The following is a 21,714-nucleotide window of genomic DNA, read 5'->3' on the forward strand; positions in this document are numbered from 1 at the left end:
GTCTCTTACCAACACATCAGGAGTCATTTGAATAACAAATCAGCTGGGAAGCCGTAAACTTGTGCTCAATTTTTACACCAAATTAACTGGTTTCACCTGGTTTAGGAAGAAAATACATTAATGGCTTTGTATATAATTTTTGGGTGTATTTTGTTTTGGTTTAGTTTCTGTGTTCCTGTAATTTGCGACATAGATCTACAAAAGTGTAAAACCTTTCAAATTCCCACTTATTCTATTCATAAACTATCGAACTCTCTTTTGCCCATCGAACTGATCAGCATGAACTAAGTAAATGGTCATTCGTCCGATTCAAAACAAGCATAAGGTGGCTTCGCACATCAAATGTAATATTCCAACCCCACGGAAAACTGTTTCAGTGCCTAAGGCTTTTGAAAGAAGCAAGTCAAAAGAAAATCTACTTACCCATTCACACTGGAGGTTGGAAGCGGTTTACCGGTGATCTTATACGTGCAGCCTTTTCGCGCATACCTAGTTTCGAACTGAGGCAAGCTAGCGTGTCATATTTCAACTTTTGACGTATGAATTTTTTATCTCCGACTTTCGCAAATACTGCTTCGTTATCTTCAGCACGTACTTGATGGTATGTTCTGTATTCCTTCTCCAGCTGTTAATTTATAGATTCTCCTCTTCTTCTTTTATCTTGAGGTTTCCACATGAGAAAATTAAATTGTTGCACAATGCTATAAAGCAGCCTTGAAAATACTGTAAAATTCCAAAAATACGCCCTGGGCTTAGTTGTTCAACGCGCCTATCAGATGGGCTTATTTTTGGGGAGGGTTTGTATACGGTGGGCTTATTTTCGGATGGAAATTTGCATTTCAAAAACCCTTGAGTTTCTACTAGTCTTACAGGATGCTGTGTTTAAGCATGTTTTGATGCATAACAAGAATACTGCATGGTGAAACACTTTAAACACAGCGATAAGAAACCCAAAACAAGACAAACAAATAAAAACGTAACAGGTCTCTGTATTCCATAACGACGTAAATTTGGGGTGACTGACGTCGACCAAATGACCTCTCCATTCCCCATTACAGCTGAGTGGAATCTCCCAATCAGAATTAATGCTTTATTGTCGGTCCAATATTTTCACAGCAAGGTTTTAGAACACGGCTGTAAAAGAAATGATTCATTGCTTATTCTCTTTTCCTCGATGGTTCTGGGACGTATGTAAAAGGGGACGGCGGGTTGGTCGCGATGTTCTTTTGAGAAACGCATTTAACTGAAGAAATCTTACTATATCAATGAAAACATAAATTGATAAATTGACAATTTTTTCTAAGAGAACTCATTATCTGCTTAACACTACTTTAATACTTCTGTATTCTAAGCAGGCTGCTGTTTGGCTGCAGCCTAACCCCTTTATCCCTACTTTTGTCAAGGAGGGGCCAAATTTCGATGCTCCACTTGATCTATGCAAACGGCTTGCGATAAACTCTTAAACAACTGAGGTTCAATTTTTTTTCTATCAAAAGGTGCGAGTATTGCAACTGTATTTTGGAAGCTATTTAAATTCGGAGATAAGAAATTTACACGTCAAAAGGTGAAATATGAGACTCAAGCTTGCCTCGATTTGAACGCAGGTTTCTTTCAAAAGACAACACTCATAACACATTGGAAAACCGCTTGTTACCTCCAGTGTAGATAGGTAAGTCTTTGATAGATTTTCTATTTAAATGCCTCTTCTTTGAGGAAAACGTTATGTATTTTAACAGTTTACCTGAGATACAATATTATTTTTTCATGTGTGGGGCCACCTTATCCTCGTTTGTATATGAAAGTGTTAAAGTGTTGTTAAAGGCAGTTACCCACTAAGCTTCGAGATATAGCTATTTTTCAAGCATGCCACTGAAACAGAGAAAGCAAATATTTTAAATGAACTGAACATGTTTGATATGACGATAGGCTTGAACCATTTACTCAGTTTCATGTCGATAGGAAAAAAGGCCGGAGCAATAACCTATGAATAGAATTTGTGGGAATTTTAAATGTTAAATATACATTAAATGGATCTTAAAATGAGCAGTTATAAAATTATTCAATGAACTTGCCCATTACCTCGATAAGCTTAGATATTTGTTTCGCAAATTATAAGAAGAACGATGGTCAATCTTGGCTAACTGAATTTGTTTGAAGTTTGCTAAACTAAAACAAACGCCCAAAACTACAAACACACAGAAAAAAACAATTGATATCGTCTTTAAAGACCAGGCAAAGCCATTTAATTTGGTTTAAAAATTGAGCACAAGGTGAAAACTTCCCAGTTGTTTATATGAATTATTAAAGCACTTATGTGTTGGTGACCGACCGCAGACTTCGAAATATTGTTTATATAGAGCAGGTGGCGGCAAACGTCATTGGTTTAGGAAGAACATTCCTTGCTAAGAAATTTGCTCCCTTGCAAACTGCACTCGATCTTGCGCAAGCTCCGCGTCGTTCTAATGTAGCCGAACAGTTGAACGAAATGGCAAAACGCACACATATGGACGGAGAGCTTGCCCTGTAGAATCAACATCGATCAGAACTCTCCTTAACAATTTTTTACTCTCCTTAACTATTTAGAACAACAACAACAGCCATTACAATTGGCCATTTTATGTTGCCAGGAAAAGAAAATAGAAATAATTACAGCATAAATTAAAATAACTTGTATATAAGAAAACTAAACTACTCAGAATAGTAATAACTAAACCAGTCGAGTAGTAACAAAGTTAAAGCGCTCAGACTAGGTTGTACATGTAATTACTAAGATACTGAGGGAGATAGAAAACAGACTTTAAGATACAACAAGGAAATGAAAATAGAAATTGAAAAGTTAAAGAAATATTCGTGTTTTTATATTGGCCATTGGCTGCCTGGTTTCATAACAAACTGCCTTCAAACCGTTTTCAAAGTTTCCAAGGAAAGGATACACTCGGATCTCCCAATAAGATCGCGTGTGGCGCTTATTAGATCGCTCCTTCTAAGCTCTAACGTAACCCCCCCCCCCCCAGTGGGGAGCATCATATAACCACGAGTAACGGCATTTTAATAGTATATACCACACAAGCGAATAGTGCTTTTCGCGCGCACTGATTGGTTAACTCGGAGGCGATTAGCAAAGTACTATTCACCTCCGAGCAGCTTAAGAGAAACAAACTGCCTTCGCGCGTCGCTTTGTTTACCAAAAGTGATGTTAATGTCCGATAGTTATTCAACTTGTGTGGTATATACTAAAACAAGTATTCACCTCAGTGTCGGTCTTGCCTTAATAAACCTGAGGTGGTGAATATTGACCTCGCCGCTTCGCGGCTCGGTAAATATCCACCACTATTCACCTCCACTTCGGTGAATAATTGTTAAATATTTCTTGCTATATAATAAATCTCCTTATTTCAGTATTCATTTTCATTAATTTTATAGTGACAATGACCCGCACTGGCTTGGCCTTTTCTGGCGGTGGTATTCGGTCAGCGGCATTCTGCTCTGGAGTCTTGCGTAGACTGCTAGAAAGTGAAGTAGAGGTGGATTACTTGAGCTGTGTGTCAGGGGGTGGTTACACAGGCACAGCCTACCTGGACTGGAAATACAGAGAGGAAAGACGGAAAGGTGGCGACGGAGAAGCCCGAAGAGATTGGCACAAGGAGTTCTTTGAACACATGAGAGATAGGACAGGATACGTCTGCAACTGGAAGAAGCCATTCCAAGGAATCTTCGACACAATAATTTTGTCTTGCCTTGTTATTGCGGTCGCCTTCGTGCAACCATTGATCATATGGGGATCGTATGCATGCCCAATAGCCTTCATGATCTACCTACTATTCGGAAAGTACTTACGTGACAAAGTGAACTGCGATGCTGAGACTAATGCGTCAGCGGCAGCATCCGCTAACATGACTGATGCTGCGTTGTCTGATATCCAGGCCATCCGAAGACATTGCCTCGCTCGACAGGGAACTGACAAGATTTACACCGTCATACTATTCGCTGTTCTGTTCCTCTTATTTATCTCATTTAATTTTCTTAATCGATTAAACCGGCTTTCTCCACTTCAGAGTTTTTTCGTCCGCCTTAGTCAGTACACGTTTGGTGCGTTTCTGCTTCTCACTTCCATTCCGTTTAGCATTCATGACTTCTACAATAATATCCCGCTCTGGGCAAAGATCCTGCTCGTGCCTTTGTGCATAATAGTGTGGTTGGTTCTTCCCCTGCTACGAAGCAAAACATCCTATGTTATGATTATTTTCTTTTACTCTTATGTTACTCACTGGAAGGTGTACGAGGGAAAAGAAATTGCAATTGGTATCATGTTTTCTTACAAGCTATTTCATCGGTTGCTTTTCGCATCCGGCTTTGTCTTGTGGATTGTCCCTATAGTGGCTGCATTGCATGAGAGACTTGTTCACATCTATAACAGGTTAGTAAAGGTTTCCTATACTGATGGGCCAAATACAGTTTCTTCAAAAGACCATTATATAAGAGAAAGAACGCAGAAAGAACGCCAAACAGCTGTGTAGCCCTTTTCGATATGTTTTTAGCACACACTGTAGCTATGTCAGTTTTCCTTCTAGGTTTAGAATTGTATATACAAGTATAAAATCATGGCAGACTACAAGTAGGCCAAAGCTTGGAAATACACGAGGTGTAAACGAGGCGGCGAGCGACGTGGGTGGGCGATGAGAAGTCTGGGGCGGACGACTTCTTCTTGCGGCTTCGCCACTCGCGCGCGTATTCCCTTAACGTGAGCGTGCTCGCAGGCTACAATCATGACAAATTTACTGTCTCTTTCAGTCAAACATCTGTTGTTAGAACAACAAATGTTTCAACCTGTTGTACGGAATAGAGCCTTGGACTTTCACCATGTTGAATGGCATATTTCAACATTCAACATCACACCATACACTAATCAACCTTTGTTAAACAGCAGTAGCAACATTTGCAGTTGTTGCACAACAAATGTTGAACCCTGCATCATTGGCTTAAATAGATTAAATAAATCTTTTTTCCAATAATTTTACTCTCGGCTTAAGACATTGTAACTAGCTATTTTTAATTTTTTTTAATTATTTTTATTATCTTTTTTCTTACACTAGTTCCCATTGTTTTTATAATGTAATTTAATTATTGTCATGCGCTTTTTACATGAGCCTCTGTCTCGGATAGAGAGGGCAACCTCATCCCGCGCCATGACATTAATTGATTGATTGATTTATTGACTGATTGATTGATTGATTGATTGATTGATTCATTGGTTGATTGATAGGAAGTTATTGCGTACGCTCTTTGGCCCCGTCACGCATTCGTCTCCCAATAACCTTACCTCATGAGCATAGTTACTTACCTCAAAACATCGACCTTTCTTTTTGCAGATGGAGACTTCAGAGAGCGTTTTATCACCGCCAGGGAGTGGGACCAACAGGATGTGCAGGGATCGGGTTACAGGACACCTTTGCTCTGTGGACATGTCTATCGTCGACAAACCAAGGGATTCCAGAGGAGGAGAAACCCTTGACACTTGCAGATCTGAAAGGCATGAAGCCTGAATACTTGGCCAACATTGTGGTCAATCGCTGGAAGAAAAGCAAATTGTCCCAGCACAGCTATGAGCTTCTGACAATGTCTCCTACAGGAATTGAGCGTATAGATCGCGACCCAAACAACAAACAGTTTAAAGGCAAACTGGAACCGGAGGATGTGAAGTTATCAGATGCTATGGCCACCTCGGCGGCGGCGCTTTCTACTCACATGGGCAAATATGATTACACGGTTAAAGGGCTGACTCGTCTCCATACAATTCTTGGACTCGAAATGGGTGCCACCACGATAAGCGACATTAAATCAGTGAGAAGGGAAAGTTGCACATTGAGGGTATGTTAGCCTGCTTAACGTATGTATTACGCACTAGTTCTTCCCACGGGCGAGCGGGTTGCGTGTCCATTGAATGTTATTCGGTAACGCTATGACATTTCGTGCCAAATCCGGTTAGCGAAAATGGAAAGACAGGTTGACATTTGGTCCTACACAGAGCTTTTAACATTAATAAAGTTTGAACAAGCCAAGCTCTATCAAAGAAAGAGTACAACTTTTCCTGTAAATACTTTACTTGCAGGATTGTATTTTTGCTGTCAGATGCCAAAAGGACGTGCCTAGAACATGGACATAGTTACTTTGAATTTAGATTTATCGGTCCATATATATTAAAGATGCAAAAGAGACCTTACTAATTGTCATACATTAAGAAATATTTTCAGCTCTAGACAGCATTTAGTCCACAAAACCCTCATATGCTTTGCTTCCAGCTCTAAGCTGTTTTCGTTTTAATTTCTAGAGTAATTGGTACCCAGCCTGATAATTCTAAGTTGTTCCATGATTAATCATTTTATTTCTTTTAATTGCTAATTCACAGATATTCCTTCCATGTGTTGTGGATGTTCTGCGTTGTCTGCCATTAATAGTTGTACCGGCCCTTTACCATGGTTCAGAACCATCCGTTAAAATAGGAGTAATAATCTTCTTCGCTGTACATCTTGTACTGGTCTTCATCGCTCTCATTGACACAGGAGCGGAACAACCAGGATGGTTGGAGAAAGTAGCCAGGTAAGGGTAAAATATAAACAATTACTGTAATCACGATTTCTCGCGCCCTCGAGTTTTCGAACCTACTGATAATTTGAAAAAAGAGATTTCCCTTGGATTTGCTTCAATAAGTCAAACACTGCAATTCTTCCTCCGATTTCTCGAATCAATTTTCGTTTTTCTTGGAGGTTTGAGAAATAGGGACTTCACTCTGAAGCACTAAAACGAATGCAGATTGAGAAGCAAACATCTATTGTACCTGTCACGCCCTCAGTCCCTCCCCTGCTCGAAAGCAACTTCGTTCCCAGGGTACCTTAGTCTAATCCCTGAACTCTTCTTCCCCGCCCTATGTAGGGGGTTAATATCGCGTACGTTCAACCTCTATAGGGTGGGGGAAGGAGAGTTCAGGGACTGAACTACGGGTTGGCTCAACGGACAGATTTGCACCGAAAAAATTCACACTGCTGACGAAAAACGACCCGAGCACTAAACTATCGAGTTCAATCCTAATCATGAGTCAACATGCGTTACTGTTGCTGTATTTTTATTTCAGATGGTTCATAGTGCACATTTCTTTCGTCTATTTTGTGAGAGAAATGTTTTCCAAGGAAAACATTGGCCCAATGCCGCCACCTATACTGCTGCTTAGCGATGGAGGCCATATTGAAAACCTTGCTATTTTACCCCTGTTAAAGAGAAGGCTTCGAAGGATTGTTGTTGTTGATGGTGGTTATAAGAATGACGACCAATACTACGGAGACAGCCTTTTGAATGCACTGATGCTTGCTCATACCAAGCTTAACTGTTCGTTTCTAAGTGAAGACGGCCAAGACGTTATTTTCAACCTCTTGGAGACGTTTGTGAGACCAAAGACAGGAGGAAAGCCGCATTATTATAAGTTTGTAGTTCTTTTCTTCGCTTGGGTGATTTTACAGTCTATACAACATCTCAAGTATAATTATTTAAATTAAAAAAATAAAAGTAGTATTAGGGGGTAAGGTAGGTACAAGGATTCTGAAACCGTCGCACCTCTTTTCAGATGATACACTTTTATGAGACTAATTTCATGTTCCCGCTTAGGGTTTGGGGATAGGGTGACACGGGATGGAATATAGAAGAAATGCCAAAATGGACCCCAAGAAATTAAAGGTTGCCACGCCTGTTTACGAGAAGTATCCTGGTAGCTAAATGGAGTTTACAGGCTACCATCACGAGAAAATATCAACTTACAGTACAGTTAGGGAGATTATCCACTATACCAAGACTGACTAAGGTCTCTTGACACAATTCTGTTTTCAATGCAATGAGCCAGTGGAAAATTGTGGAGATGCAAATTACATTTCGTTTTGCACTATATGACCCCATTCGTTGAAAAAATATAATATTTCCGGGTGAGGCTCAACAAGATTTAATACTGAACAGTACAGGCAGCAGCAATCAGTGGAATGTAGAAAGCTGGAAAAGAAAACAAGTAACATACACGTTTCCTTTGCTTGCCAACCAGCTTAAATGTTCTCCGAAATAACTACAGAGTACAAATTATAATAATCTTAAAATTAAACCCTTGTAAATGCTCCCTTTGTTGCGTTTTCAGATTCAAGGTTCGTTACCAAAGCGATGAATTCGGTGAAGAAGGCGAAGGAGAAATTCTACTTATCGTACCAAGAGATCCGCAACATGGCGTCAGTGAGGAAATGGATGGAAATCGTTCGACCAATTTGCATCCTTTCGACGCACCCGACGGTGTGTTTTTCACACAAGATGAAGTCAATAAATTGACCCTCTGCTGCTGCGAGTGCTGTCACCGACAAGCTTGTCAGAGCTTGTCCAAGATATGTTGTAACGTCTTTCCACAGCACAGCACTGCCAATCAGTTCTTCACATCCCGGATGTTCTCGGCGTATCACTGTGAAGGGTACCGCGCGTGCGTAGATGCTAATGCTGTTGGATTTTTGAGAAATGGTGACAGAGAAAGGGAGCAAAACTATTATGTTAATATTAATGTGTGACAAAAATAACCGTAGAAAGAGTGTACGCGCATCATGTGATGTCGCCTGTGAACCTTGCCAAGTGTTTCATAACAGTGCAAAAAGAAAGAAGGAGGTCAAGATTCGGGAAGATTGCGAAAAACGAGTTGAAAAAATTGGGCCAACTTTCCAATACACCCTATTCGTGACGGAGCACCTTAAAATATTTCTCAAATATTTATCTAGTCAGTTTTCTGAAAGTACTTTAAAGATACTGTGTCACGCCTGAGTTACGTTTATTTTATTACGTTTTGCTTAATACCCGCTGTGAAATTTTATATTTGTAAAGAAATTACTTCTTTGGATCTAAATGACAAAACCATAGCTTTATTACAACCAAATGTTTCTCCCGGGCGTTATAATTTAAAGTTACAAGCAAACGACAATAACTTTGAAAACTGTTCAGCCCAACAATATTTCAAAAACCCATATCGCATCCGTATCAATTTTCTTCAGTTTTGAACATTCGTACCCTCTTTTGTATTTGCTGTGTTATTGAAACGCTCCTTCACTATTTTAAGGGTTATTTTTATATTTTTTTCTAAATTTAATGGCCATCAGTCCCATGCCTTAATTTTTTTAAAAAAATCCGTGACACAGTCCCTTTAAGTTGTTCTGTTTTTTTTTTTTTTCGTATTTTTGTGTTGGTTATTTCGGTTAAACGTAAGGTAAACCTAAAGGAATTAAGATCCTTGAACAAAAGTTATCAACGTCAAATTAATGTTCTTCAACTTTGTTTTAATAATAATAATTTTGACATGTGTGCCGCTCAGAGGTAATATTTACATGAGGCGTCACCTGGTTCGTAAAACATCTGTCTCGTTCATTTAAACCGTTCACATTTATCCTTCGCTTTTACAGTTAAAACATCATCACTATCAACTTGTAGCCTGAACAAACATAGAGAAAATTATTAACCGAAATGTTTTGAGCTAAATTTATAAATGTGTTTTAGAAGAGAGCGTCAATGTGACCCAATGTGATTGGCTGGCGACTAGAACACTTCCAATTCGGTTTTTCCTTTTCAGAATTCAATTCAGAGAAGGACTAGTATATATCTCGTATCCTACTGGAACACCCTTTCTCAAACTGGGATCTCTTAGTATTGCATGTCAATTTGCTGTCAATATCACTGGAAAAGTTGAAAATGTACATGCACATGTAAATTACAATTTACAAAATGTAAATCTTATTGACATTCTTTGTAAATTAAAATTTACATGTTGGAGTTTTGTAAAACAAAATTTACATGAAATTTACAGTCTTCAACGGATCATGTAAATGTATTGTAAAAAGTGATTTACATGGTCCTTTATTAGAGGGTCTCAATGGGGTGGGCGCTTTTACGGTTAACGGTTAAAATTTTGGCCTTTTTACGGCTAACGGTTAATTTATTTCCATTACGGTTAACAGAAGTTAAAAGTTAATTTTCATTGTTTTTAATAGTTAAAAATCAATTTTCATTATTGAAAAACATATTTTAGGTCTTTGGACCATTTTTGGGACGATGAAGTGAACTAGTTTGGGTTATTTATAATCACTGACCGATTTTTACGGTTAACACATTTTACAGCTAACGGTTAAAATTTTCCATTTTTTACGCCTAACGGCTAAATTTTTGGCCGTTTTACGGCTAACGGTTAACCCCATTGAGACCCTCTTTATTACAACGCTGATTGTAAGAACATGTAAAAAACATGTTAAATGTATTAACCACTTTTACAGTTTCTTTCTTTGTAAAAAACATGTGAATGTCTTTACTAAATCATGTAAAGAACATGGAAAATTGACAAAGGGGTGCCGTTCGGAAACATGTAAAAACCATGGAAATTGACAAAGGGGGCCTGGTTGGAAACATGTAAAAACCATGGAAATTGACAAAGGGGGCCTGGTTGGAAACATGTTAAAACCATGGAAATTGACAAAGGGGGCCTGTTTGGAAACATGTAAAAACCATGGAAATTAACAAAGGGGGCCTGTTTGGAAACATGTAAAAAACATGGAAATTGACAAAGGGGGCCTGTTTGGAAACATGTAAATGCCCTGGAAATCGACAAAGGGGGCCTTTTTGGAAACATGTAAAAAACATGGAAATTGACAAAGGGGGCCTGTTTGGAAACATTTAAATACCCTGGAAATCGACAAAGGGGGCCTGTTTGGAAACCTGTAAAAAACATGGAAATTGACAAAGGGGGCCTGTTTGGAAACATGTAAATACCCTGGAAATCGGCAAAGGGGGCCTGTTTGGAAACATGTAAATACCCTGGAAATTGACAAAGGGGGCTGTTTGAAAACATGTGAACATGAGCTTTTAATTCATGTTGTAACCCACCAAATAACTTTCGCGTGCATTCATTAGTTAGACAGAACGCATCACGTGGTACGAAATCAAACGACGAAGAAGAAATCGGAGGGATTTAAGAAAGTATAAAATAAATATTTCCCCTTCCGGCTTGCTGGAGGATAATACTCCTTGCCTGAAAGATTATCCTCAAAATTTCACAGTTGCCTTTGAAGCTTAGTCAACTGTTCATTTTTTCAGCCAAGGGCATTATCCTCCAATATGCAACCGCCTGAATGGGTTTTTTTTTTATTTACTAATTATCTAGATGAACGAAGCGCAAGACGAAATTAAGCGACTGATATCAGTTTTAACATAACTCATTACAAAAGCTCTTAGTTACAAATCTTTTACTAATGTCAAAAGTAAACAGATTATAAATAAAAACCTTTTGATGCAGAAAACGAAGGCGACTATGACTTCGTCTAACAATATTTTAAACAATCTGGAGCAGTGGGGGGGAAACGCTAGCGTCCAACAGTTTGGCTTATATATTTTTCGAGACATGCGTTTTGGTTTTCTTTATATGTAATTGTTGTTGTTGTCTACGCGTGGCACTATTTTCTCGAGCAGACTGTAATCGAATATTTCTCTCCTCCTCCGATTCTAATTGTAAGCGCACAAGGATTCAGTGCATTGACACCTTCGGGCAACGCCGCGAAATTAATAAAAGAACTATTGTTTCCTTTAAACAAGTAGGCAAGGTTTGTACACAACTATTTCAATGCACGGTTTGTTGTCCATTTTTTTGGCCTCTTTATTCGGCTTTCAACCCATGCCTTTTTTTCGGGCAATAAGGTCTCCGCCCCCCCAGGTCCGAAGGTGCCCGTACGCCTATGTGCGGGGGGATGCAACGCGTGTGAAGTCAAGAAATGCTGATAATTGAAGTCTGCCTAATCGGGTGTAAACAAATACGTGTACGTAAGAGCTACCATATATAGCTCAGGAACATGTGCGACGGAAATCAGGCCCAGGGGTGGTCCATCAGGTGGTCCATGGACTGGTTCCTTATGGGTAACCCGTGGAGCTGGTATATGAGGTGGTCCATTGTCCAGGTCCACAAAGGTATCGTTCATGGACCAGGTCTATAGGGTGGTCTATTGACCGAGTCCACGGTCCATGAGGTGTCCGTGGACCGGGTCCACAGGGGTGGTCCATGAAGCTGGGTACTTGTTAGGTATACTTCCTTTCCATATGGTCGTTGGCAATCGGTTGGGAACGTGAGGTATAATTCAAAAGCTGGACCCACTTTAAGCAAGTTAACATTATCATTTGATGCATACACTATTTGATGCTAAAAACTACACTGATGGTCAGCGTTCAATATGATTATATGAAAATTAAACAACACAGTTAAATTATTAGTGAGCTATTTCACGACTGTACTGAAGACCGGACCTCTTCCATAAACTTGTTGAACATTTTAAGATTTGCCCATAACTGAACCAGTTCATAAATATTAACACACAGTTATTGATCACGTTTAAAATTAATTATTGAAATACGGATTATATGCAATAGACGACACATACATTTGTTTTCAGCGAGACGTACGTTGATCACCTTTCGCTCGATCCCACGTTTTACCTTAGTAGTATGTCGGACGAGTATGTGTTCCTACTCTAAATTCTGATTGGTCAGTTCCTGAACTTCATAGTTAAAGGCGTGCCATCATCACGATTAAAAAATTACAAAAAATGTTAAAACGCTTACAGAAAAAAGTGAAAAGACCTGTTATTGTACAAGTTGATCAGTAAAAAATGCAGCTATAGAACTGTCCGTTTTGATAACTGTATACAATTAGGTTCTTCGCCAAAGCAGATTGACGTTTTAATTAAATGTCTCCCTTAAAATGTCAGTGTTGTTTGTTTTTGTTTTTTGCAAAAATAATCAGCTATAACATAATCCTATTAACCGGAAAGTTATATTTAAGTCGTACGCGGTTTAAATCCGGTCGTTATAATATGACCGGGGGACAAAGTGTCTAGTCCAAAGACATTCAAAAGAGAAATATCACAAATACTAATGGGTCCTAATGGGAAATTCACAGTTAAAAACATCAGAACTACTTATTGTAAATTGTTCTTGAGTAGGTTGAGGAATACAATGTTTATATGGCTTGGCTCCACGTCAACTCACCGCATACAGAGAATTAGGAGCAATTATACCTGATTATGCGGATTAACCCAAGCACGTTTATTATAGGTTTTTTGCTTTTGGTGGGCTTCCCTGCTTCCTAAACTTGCCCTGCCTTTTGACCTTCCATGTTCTTTAACGCCCTGCGTTTTTCAACTTCCTTTGCGCCTTCTGGCACGACGTAACCTTTAAAGTCGTCCTTCTTGCAGCTGCCCAGCTGTCAGGCCCATACATGAGTATCGCTTTTAAATAAAACAATTCCCTTATCATTCATTTCCTTTGTTTATAAAAGGCACCCAGCCGGCTTTCATACATTAACGCAACCTTTAAAAAAAACCTGGCCCCGGATGCCGCCTCGTCATCTCACTGGTAACTCGTTAAATAAAAAGTCTTCCTGTCATGTAAAATTGATGCATTTACGAGCTAACCTCTTGTCAAGGAAAGATGTCTAACTTCACTAGAAATGAAAAAACCCTTGAAGAATCTGTATGTTCTACAAATCCAGACGATAAGCCTGCAGTGATATTTCTTTCAGCATTCAACTTCCTTTTTTCTATCGTTGCTTCCATTGGCAATATTTTGATTCTGATTGCCCTTCAAAAGCCGTCGACTTCTCTCCATCCTCCATCGAAAGTTCTGCTACGTTGTCTAGCTACATCGGATCTCTGTGTTGGCATCATTTTACAACCACTGGTTGCCATCGTGTTTGTTTCTGTTGCAAACGAAAATTGGACTCTGTGTGGCCCCATCTTGGGCATAAGCTATCTGCTAGGTGTAGTTCTCTTCGGGGTCTCTCTGTTGACATTAACGGCCGTGAGTGTCGAAAGGCTTCTCGCTTTGTTGTTGGGGTTACGTTTTCGACAGGTTGTAACTGTTAGGAGAACTGTTGCTGTTACAGTTTGTTTTTGGGTCATAAATTTTGCTATCGCCGCGTGGTGTGTTTGGAATTATCTTGTCTTTCTGTGGTACGGATTTGTGCTGATACTTATATGTGTATTGACCGCTACCTTCACTTACACCAAGATTTATGCCGATCTTCGCCATCACCAAACAGGAGTGCAAGATCAACCTTTCCAAGCACAACAAAACCAAGGTGAAACTCCACTGAACATTGCTCGATACAGAAAGACCCTTTCTAGTTCGCTGTGGATACAGTTTACATTACTGGCGTGTTATCTTCCGTATTGTGTTGTAACAGCATTAGCAACCTTCACCGGTTTAACGCCGCCTCTTGTCCTAGGCTGGAGATTGACAGCATCTGTTGTCTTCCTCAACTCTTCTTTAAACCCTTTCCTTTACTGTTGGAAGATCGCAGAAGTAAGACAAGCGGTGAAAGACACAGTCAAACAACTGCTCTGTTGTTCGTCAAGTTAGATATCGCAACAATTGACACCGGGACATCTTCCAAGTACCATTGTGTTCGAGACGAAGTATTTACATGAAAAACACGTAAAATATTTTTTCCACTTGGGTGGAAACTCTGAAAAAATACTATGCAGAGGAATAATTTGTGAAATACTGTCGCGTTGGGATAAGGAACGCACTTCAAAGAACAACAACAGCGAATGGAATTGCATATGGTTGGGAAGTCTGGCCATGGGAAAAAGCTAACAACAATCCTCCATTCAATTTAACTGTATGTCACGTCGCAAAATTTTACTTAAAAAATCGTTTATTTTGTTAAGTGTCTCATTCTCGGTGCCAGTGACTGGAACCGAAACAATGGAACTCTAGGCTACATCTGTAAGCAATCTCATTTGGCAAATGATTGCTATTTCCTATATTCCTGGTTTTGTAGCAGCGAAACATATCTTAGAATTGAAGTTTAAAAATGGGATAAAAACTGCTAGAGGATGTTTTCGTATTTGTAATATAAATGCTAATCAGACTATGTTAAAAGCAGATGATGGTTCAAGAGAGAAGTGAACTTTTTAATTAGTACCCTTGACATGCAATTACTAAGAGATCCCATGTTTAGAAACGGTTAACCAATAGGATAAGAGATAACTCTGAGGGCAATAAATGAACAGAAAATATTCTAGTCGCCAGCCAATCATATTGTCGCTCTCTTCCAAAACACATCTGTAATTTAAAATATTGCTGTTAATAAGTTTCTTTCTGTTTATTCAAGCTATTAGTTAATACTCATGACTTTTTATCTGTAAAAGCAAGGAATAAATATAAACGGTTTTACTAAACGGAGCAGATGTTCTACCGCTCTTTGTTCTACTTGTAAAACCAGCAGATGCCTCCAACATGTACCTAATAATATTATCAGCGGCATACACGTCAAACGAAAAAAGTTAAAAGACATTATTTTTCAAAAGAAAATAATTCGATGTTGATAAAAATTGAATGAAAAGGTACTAGTTGAAACATTTGTTTTGTTTTTTTTTTTTGTTTAAGAGTCTAAAATTAAAAACCCTTAATTTTGAATTTTGCTTAATTAACCAAAACTGCCAAAACTAAAATACGAAATCTGTCACAATCTTCACAAATCATGACATCATTTTATGCGTGTCTAATCTTTATGCGGTAATTTCTGTCACACAATGTTAACACAATCATTTTGCTCCCTTTCCTTGTCACCATTTCTCAAAAAGCCCGCAGCATTGGCATCTACGCATGCTCGGTACCTTTTACAGTGATACGCCGAGAACATCCGGGATGTGAAGAACTGTTTGGCAGTGCTGTGCTGTGGAAAGAAGTTACAACATATCTTGGACAACCCCTGACAAACTTGTCGGTGACAGCACTCGCAACAGCATAGGGTCAATTGTGTGAAAAACACGCCGTCGGGTGCATCGAAAGGATGTACATTGGTCAAACGTTTTCCATCCACTTCGTCACTGACGCCATGTTGCGGATCTCTTGGTACGATAAGTAGAATTTCTCCTTCGCCTTCTTCACCAAATTCATTGCTTTAGTAACGAACCTTGAATCTGAAAGAGCAACAAAGGGAGAATTTACAAACGGGATAATTTAAAGACTATATAAATATTCTGTACTCATTGATATCGGAAAACATTTAAGCAGGATGGGAGAAAGAAAGCGTGTATTTTATTTGTTTTCTGTTCCATTTTTTTGACTATTTTTCTAAATAGCAAGACTTGTGGACAATGAAGAGACTCTCTTACCGAATTCGTGTTAACTCTCAAGGAACTGTTTTAATTTCTCAAGGGAATACTTTTCGCTGTGGGCCATAAAAACGTCACTCAATAGGAATGCGTCAGCACTTCCGATCCCGAAGTGTTATCCATTGTTCGTGTTCTGTTTTTTCGATTTGATGCGTGTGTTAACTATGGAAAGGCGATGACCTCAACAAAAGAAAAAGGTACAAGGCGGGGAATTTCGATGGCCCTGTCTGCGTCAGACTACAGTCTATAATTTTTTCCATTTTCACGCGTCGCTCGTCATCTAGCCTTTGCAAATTAAAGGTAGGTATTTTTCAAAGATCTCTGCCATTTATCGATTGAATCGCTTAGTTTTACCGTGTCTGTATTTATATGACGTCAAATGATGCAAAATATTAATCTGCATTTCCACAATTTTCCAACGACACATTGCATGGGAAACATAACTGTGCTATGACGCTGCCATGATCATGGTTGGTTTAGTTATGGTGACGAACCTAGTAAGAATAAATTTTAAAATCATATAATTTTAATTTTGAGTATTACTTTAACATATACGTAGTACTGTTTATTATACTACACATGGTGGCTGAAATAAGTTGTACTGTCATCTGGTGATGCTGGACAGTGAAATTGTCGGGCATGAATTGAAATTGAACGGGCATGGACTGAAATTGTCCAACATCCTGATAATATTGTCAAATTTGACCTTTGTACTATTGGATGTTGGAGCCGGGTTAATTGCCTGTACACAGAGATTAACTAGAATACGTTTCTTTAAGTGGAAAACTTCATTTAGATTTACTCGTGATTGTCAGGTTGCCTGTAAACTTCATTTAGCTATTAGGGTATTTCTCGTATGGCAACCTTTAAATCCGTGAACGTTATTGATGGGGTCCATTTTGCCACGTTTCCTCTAAAACAACCTCCCGTATAAAGCTAAATTTCAACTTATGCTACTTGAGACCATAGTTAGAAGAGAGGACTAACTATGTTTAGCAGATGCAAAATCGCCAAAGCAAAAAGAGAAAGAACTACAAACTTGTAATAACGCTGCTTTCCTCCTGTTTTTGGTCTCACAAACTTCTCCAAGAGGTCGAAAATGATGTCTTGGCCGTCTTCACTTAGAAACGAACAGTTTAGCTTGGTACAAGCAAGCATCAGTGCATTCAAAAGGTTGTCTCCGTAGTATTGGTCGTCATGCTTATAACCAGCGTCAACAACAACAATCCTTCGTAGCCTTCTCTTTAACAGCGGTAAAATAGCAAGGTTTTCAATATGGCCTCCATCGCTAAGCAGCAGTATTGGTGGCGGCATTGGGCCAGTGTTTTCATTGGAAAACATTTCTCTCACGGAATAGACGAACGAAATGTGTACGATAAACCACCTGAATTTAAAAAAATAGCAATAATAACGTATATGCTCAGGATTTGCCTTCAGTGTATTTTGCATGTCATGTTGCGTCAATTATCATAGGTTTTTTTAGCGTGAATGTCAAATGTCTGTTGAGCCAACGTAGTTCCAAGTGCCCTGGGAACCAGATTGCTCTCGAGCTTTAGAACTGAAGAGTGAAATCGAGATTACTCGAGCCTCCTTGAGGAAAGAAAACTAGTTCGATAAATCGAAAGTGCGAGTATCGGAGGTAAAAGTGCAGATATTTCTTAGTGTATGATAAATTGTCAGGCTGTCAAGCATCTTTAATCCTATTCAAACCGGGCTTTTTTGGACCTTCTAAGACCGGGGGGGGCTTCGGAAGCCCCCCCCCCTCATGTAACTTCCAGAATATTTAAGCAATCACCATGAAAATTATGGGATGTATTGTATGTCCGAAACTCTTTCTTTTGGTATACGTCACGTGGGATAGTGACGTCACATCACGTGACAATTACATCATGATGTCAAAACAGCCGCCAATTTTTCCAAAATGCCAGAAAACCACCCAAAATCACTGCTAAGTACTCAAAATAAATAAAAATGTGCTTCAAACCCGTAAAAATGTAAAAATAATGCCATTTAAGTTGATTTTCATTCACAGAAACACGCAAAATTACAAATTTGGGAAAACATGCCTGTCAAAATGCCGTTGCCATGTTGATGTCAAGTTCCTGACACATCATCCAGTCCTACCAAATTGTTGCCAGATAAATTTTAGGAAAACTCAGAAAGTTTGGCAGCGTTTGGTTAAATCTTAAAAAAAGTGATAAAACTTCAAAGTCAGCGCGGGCCTCAAAAGCCCCCCCCCCCCCCCGGTCTGAATAGGGTTAAAATCTACCCACAACCACGCAAACACCCACGTAAGACATATCTTATGTTCATGTGCTAACCACGTCCTTTAATTTAGGCCTCTCTCATAAAAAAATACTGCATCTGCAAGTAACATATTTCAAATATGGATTGTGGTCTATCAAATGAGCCGCATCATAGAGTTGGAGTTTATATTAACTTTCTTCTCCTAAGGACTAACAGGATTCTTCCTGATGGGGTGATAGATGATTTCCATGGGGTGGTAAATGGACCACCCCGAACTTTCGAAACCAAATTGTACGTGTCAGCGTAAAGGTTAGTCTGGGGACAGGGTATAACACACAGACTTATGCCATTGAATATTCGATCACTTCGCACTATCTATGTAATTGAGGCTTGTTTTGCTGCCGGAGTAACGATGGGGCGGCAAGGGCATGTGAAGCTTTAGCGTTTTCCTCACAGATTTCGCTCAGTATTATTTTTTGCAACGAGTTCATTCCATAGCAAGTACAACGGGAAGGACTAGACTATTATTGTTATAATGAGATGCAGAAGATATAGCGCTCTTCGTTTGGATTCGTTGTATACAAAGTTTAGCTTTGAAATAAATATGAAGTCAAGAAACGGTGATAAAACGCAGCCTGCCTTATGGAGGGTTAACGAACACGTCCATGGACTGGGTCCTCCGGGGTGACCCGTGGAGCTAGGAGTATGGCTCCTATCCTAAATTCTGATTGGTCATTTCGTAAACTTCATAATTAATGGCGTGCCATCATCATGATTAAAAAACTAAAAATAATTAAACGCTGACAGAAAAGTGAACCGACCCGTAATTGTCCAGGTTTGTCAGTAAAAAAGCGGTTAAAGAACAATTGATAACTGACCGCATATAATTTGTTTCTTCGCCAAAGCAGATAGACGTTTTAATAAAATACCTCCCTTAAGAAAATAATATCAGTCTTGCATGGGTTTTTTCCTTATGTTTTTGGTTTTACTTAAGCATCGTTTGATGTTTATTTTTACTCGACTGCGGTTATTTTTAATCCCTTCATTTACATATTAATTGTAGCAGTCGTATTTCTGTTAGCCTTGTCAAATTACTCGTCAAAGAACTTAAAAGCTATGAAAAAATCATAATCAGCCACAAGGTAATTTTATAAACAGGAAAGATAAAGTTAATTCGTACGCGGTTTAATATCTAGCAGTTATAATCTGCCCGTGTGGCAAAGTGTCCACACCAAAGACAGTCACAAGAGAAATATGTCAAATCCTAATGGGTCATTATGGAAAACTCACAGTTAAAACGTCAGAACTGATTGCTGCAAATTGTTCTCGGGTACGTTGAAGAGTACGATGTTTACATGGCTTGGCTTAACGTCAACTCACTGCATACAGGGAATTAAAACTAATTATACCTGATTATGCAGATACGCAAGCACGTTTTAGGCGGGGTTTTACGTGAAGGCCGTTTTTCCAACGCTTAATACGGGTTTAACAGAAATATCTCGTTCGCGTTTCAAGGAATCCGAAAACGCTTCACTCATCCCTTATATCTATGTTTTGCTGTATTTTGTAAACTTTGGGTGATTTTTGAGGATTTTGGGGAGGAGATAGTTTTTCTTAAAAGATTGATTAAATTTAGAGAAATAACAAATATTGGAGATTTAAGGTGATTTTAAAATTAGAATACCGGTATGTAGTTAAAAATTGATAGACGGACACCAGACAGTCCCACTGACAACCTGAAGTGCTCTTGCGTGGGGGTCAACTGTCTAGTGATGTTTAATTTTTTTTCTTCTTCAATCTCTTCTTTAAACCTCTTGAAACTTTATTAATTGTTTTTTCTGTGTGTTTGTAGCTTTGACCGTTTGTTTAGTTTTATAGTCTAGCCAACTCCATTTGACATGAAATAAATTTAGTTCGCCAAGATTGACCATCTTTTTTGTAGTAATTTGCGACACAAATCTCTAAGCTTTTTTCGGGGTAATATGCAAGTTCATTCAGTTCTTTCATAACATCCAAGATCCATGAATAGTATATTTAAATTTTAAAACTCTTACTAGTTCTATTTATAGGCTATTGCTCCAGCCTTTTTTATCGAAATGAAGCTAAGTAAATGGCTCAAGCCTACCGTCATATCAAACATGTTCTGTTTATTAAAATTATTTGTCTCCTCTGTTTCAGTGGCATGCTTGGAAACTAGCTATCTCGAAGCTAAGTGCATGACCACTTAATTAAAACAACACTTTTTAAGTGTGAAAACACTTTACATTTACAAACAAGGATAAGGTAGTCACACACATGAAAAAATAGTATGGTATCTCAGGTAAAGCGGTAAATACAATACGTTTTTCTCAAAGAAGAGGCCTTTAAATAAAAAAAACCTATTTAAGACTTACCCACAAACAATGAAGGTAACAAGCGGTTATCCAATGTGTTATAAATGTTGTCTTTTGAAGGAAACCTGCGTTCAAATCGAGGCAAGCTAGAGTCTCATATTTCACCTTGTGACGTATGTAGTTGAATTCTTTTTTCCGAATTAAATAGCTTCGAACATATAGTTCCAATATTCGCACCCTTTGATGAAAAAAATTCAGGCTCAGTGTTTAATTCTGAGATTTTAACGTCCTTTATCGCAAGCCGTTCGCACAGATCAATTTGAGCACCTTAACGCAACAATCTTAACTGTAAAAGTAACCTTAACAAAATATGGCCCCTCCTTTACAATAGTAGGGATAAAGGATAAACAGCAACCAAACAGCAGACTGCATAGATACATAAGTATTAAAGTAGTGTTGGTAGTAAATAAATTTTCTTTTAGAACAAAATGGTCAATTTATCAAACTATGTTTCTTTTGGTACAGCAAGATTACTTCAGTTTTACTGTTTGTGACGAGCGTTTCTCAAAAGAACATGGCGACCAAATACTGCCCCCCCCCCCCCCCTATTATATCCGTCCCAAAACCATCAAGGAAAAGAAAACAAGCGAAGGTTCTGAATTATTTCTTACACAACCGTGTGCTGAAATAAAAAAAATGCAATTGATATGCTTAACTTTGATGTAAAAATATTGGACCGACAATAAAGCATTGTGATTGGCTGATTCCACTCAGCTGTAATGGGGAATTGAAAGGTCTTTTAGTCGACGTCAGTCTCCCCAACGTTACGTCGTTATGGAATATAGAGACCTGTTCTGTTTTTTTTTTTTATGTCTTGTTTTGGGTTTCTTATCGTTGTGTTTAAAGCGTTTCACCAT

The 21,714-nt window shown here is 38.7% G+C and overlaps 2 protein-coding genes and 1 pseudogene across 2 annotated transcripts; 2 read left to right on the plus strand and 1 right to left on the minus strand.

The window, feature by feature from the left end:
• The first annotated feature begins 1,174 nt into the window (after window positions 1-1,174).
• On the plus strand, window positions 1,175-8,735 carry LOC144647573 (uncharacterized). Its single transcript, XM_078507362.1, has 6 exons — window positions 1,175-1,187; window positions 3,424-4,417; window positions 5,370-5,868; window positions 6,407-6,597; window positions 7,130-7,474; window positions 8,171-8,735. Exons 1-6 carry the CDS (start codon window positions 1,175-1,177, stop codon window positions 8,583-8,585), a joined length of 2,457 nt encoding a protein of 818 aa, XP_078363488.1. The 3' UTR covers window positions 8,586-8,735.
• Window positions 8,736-13,524: 4,789 nt separating this feature from the next.
• On the plus strand, window positions 13,525-14,454 carry LOC144647574 (adenosine receptor A3-like). The gene has a single exon (XM_078507363.1). It carries the CDS (start codon window positions 13,525-13,527, stop codon window positions 14,452-14,454), a length of 930 nt encoding a protein of 309 aa, XP_078363489.1.
• A 1,171-nt stretch (window positions 14,455-15,625) lies between these two features.
• On the minus strand, window positions 15,626-17,558 carry LOC144647575 (uncharacterized; annotated as a pseudogene).
• Window positions 17,559-21,714: the final 4,156 nt, after the last annotated feature.

The sequence above is a fragment of the Oculina patagonica genome, chromosome 3, assembly GCF_052425735.1.
Source record: "Oculina patagonica isolate OP01 chromosome 3, crgOcupat, whole genome shotgun sequence".
NCBI classification, from domain to species: domain Eukaryota; kingdom Metazoa; phylum Cnidaria; class Anthozoa; order Scleractinia; family Oculinidae; genus Oculina; species Oculina patagonica.

What these genes read in the sequence shown, in the direction of transcription:
- LOC144647573 (XM_078507362.1), top strand. An exon ending in CTTGTTCACATCTATAACAG is followed by an intron (nt 4,418 to 5,369) that starts GTTAGTAAAGGT and finishes TTCTTTTTGCAG; the next exon opens with ATGGAGACTTCAGAGAGCGT. An exon ending in TGGTTGGAGAAAGTAGCCAG is followed by an intron (nt 6,598 to 7,129) that starts GTAAGGGTAAAA and finishes TTTTTATTTCAG; the next exon opens with ATGGTTCATAGTGCACATTT.
- LOC144647574 (XM_078507363.1), top strand. Translation starts at nt 13,525, where the DNA reads ATGTCTAACTTCACTAGAAATGAAAAAACCCTTGAAGAATCTGTATGT.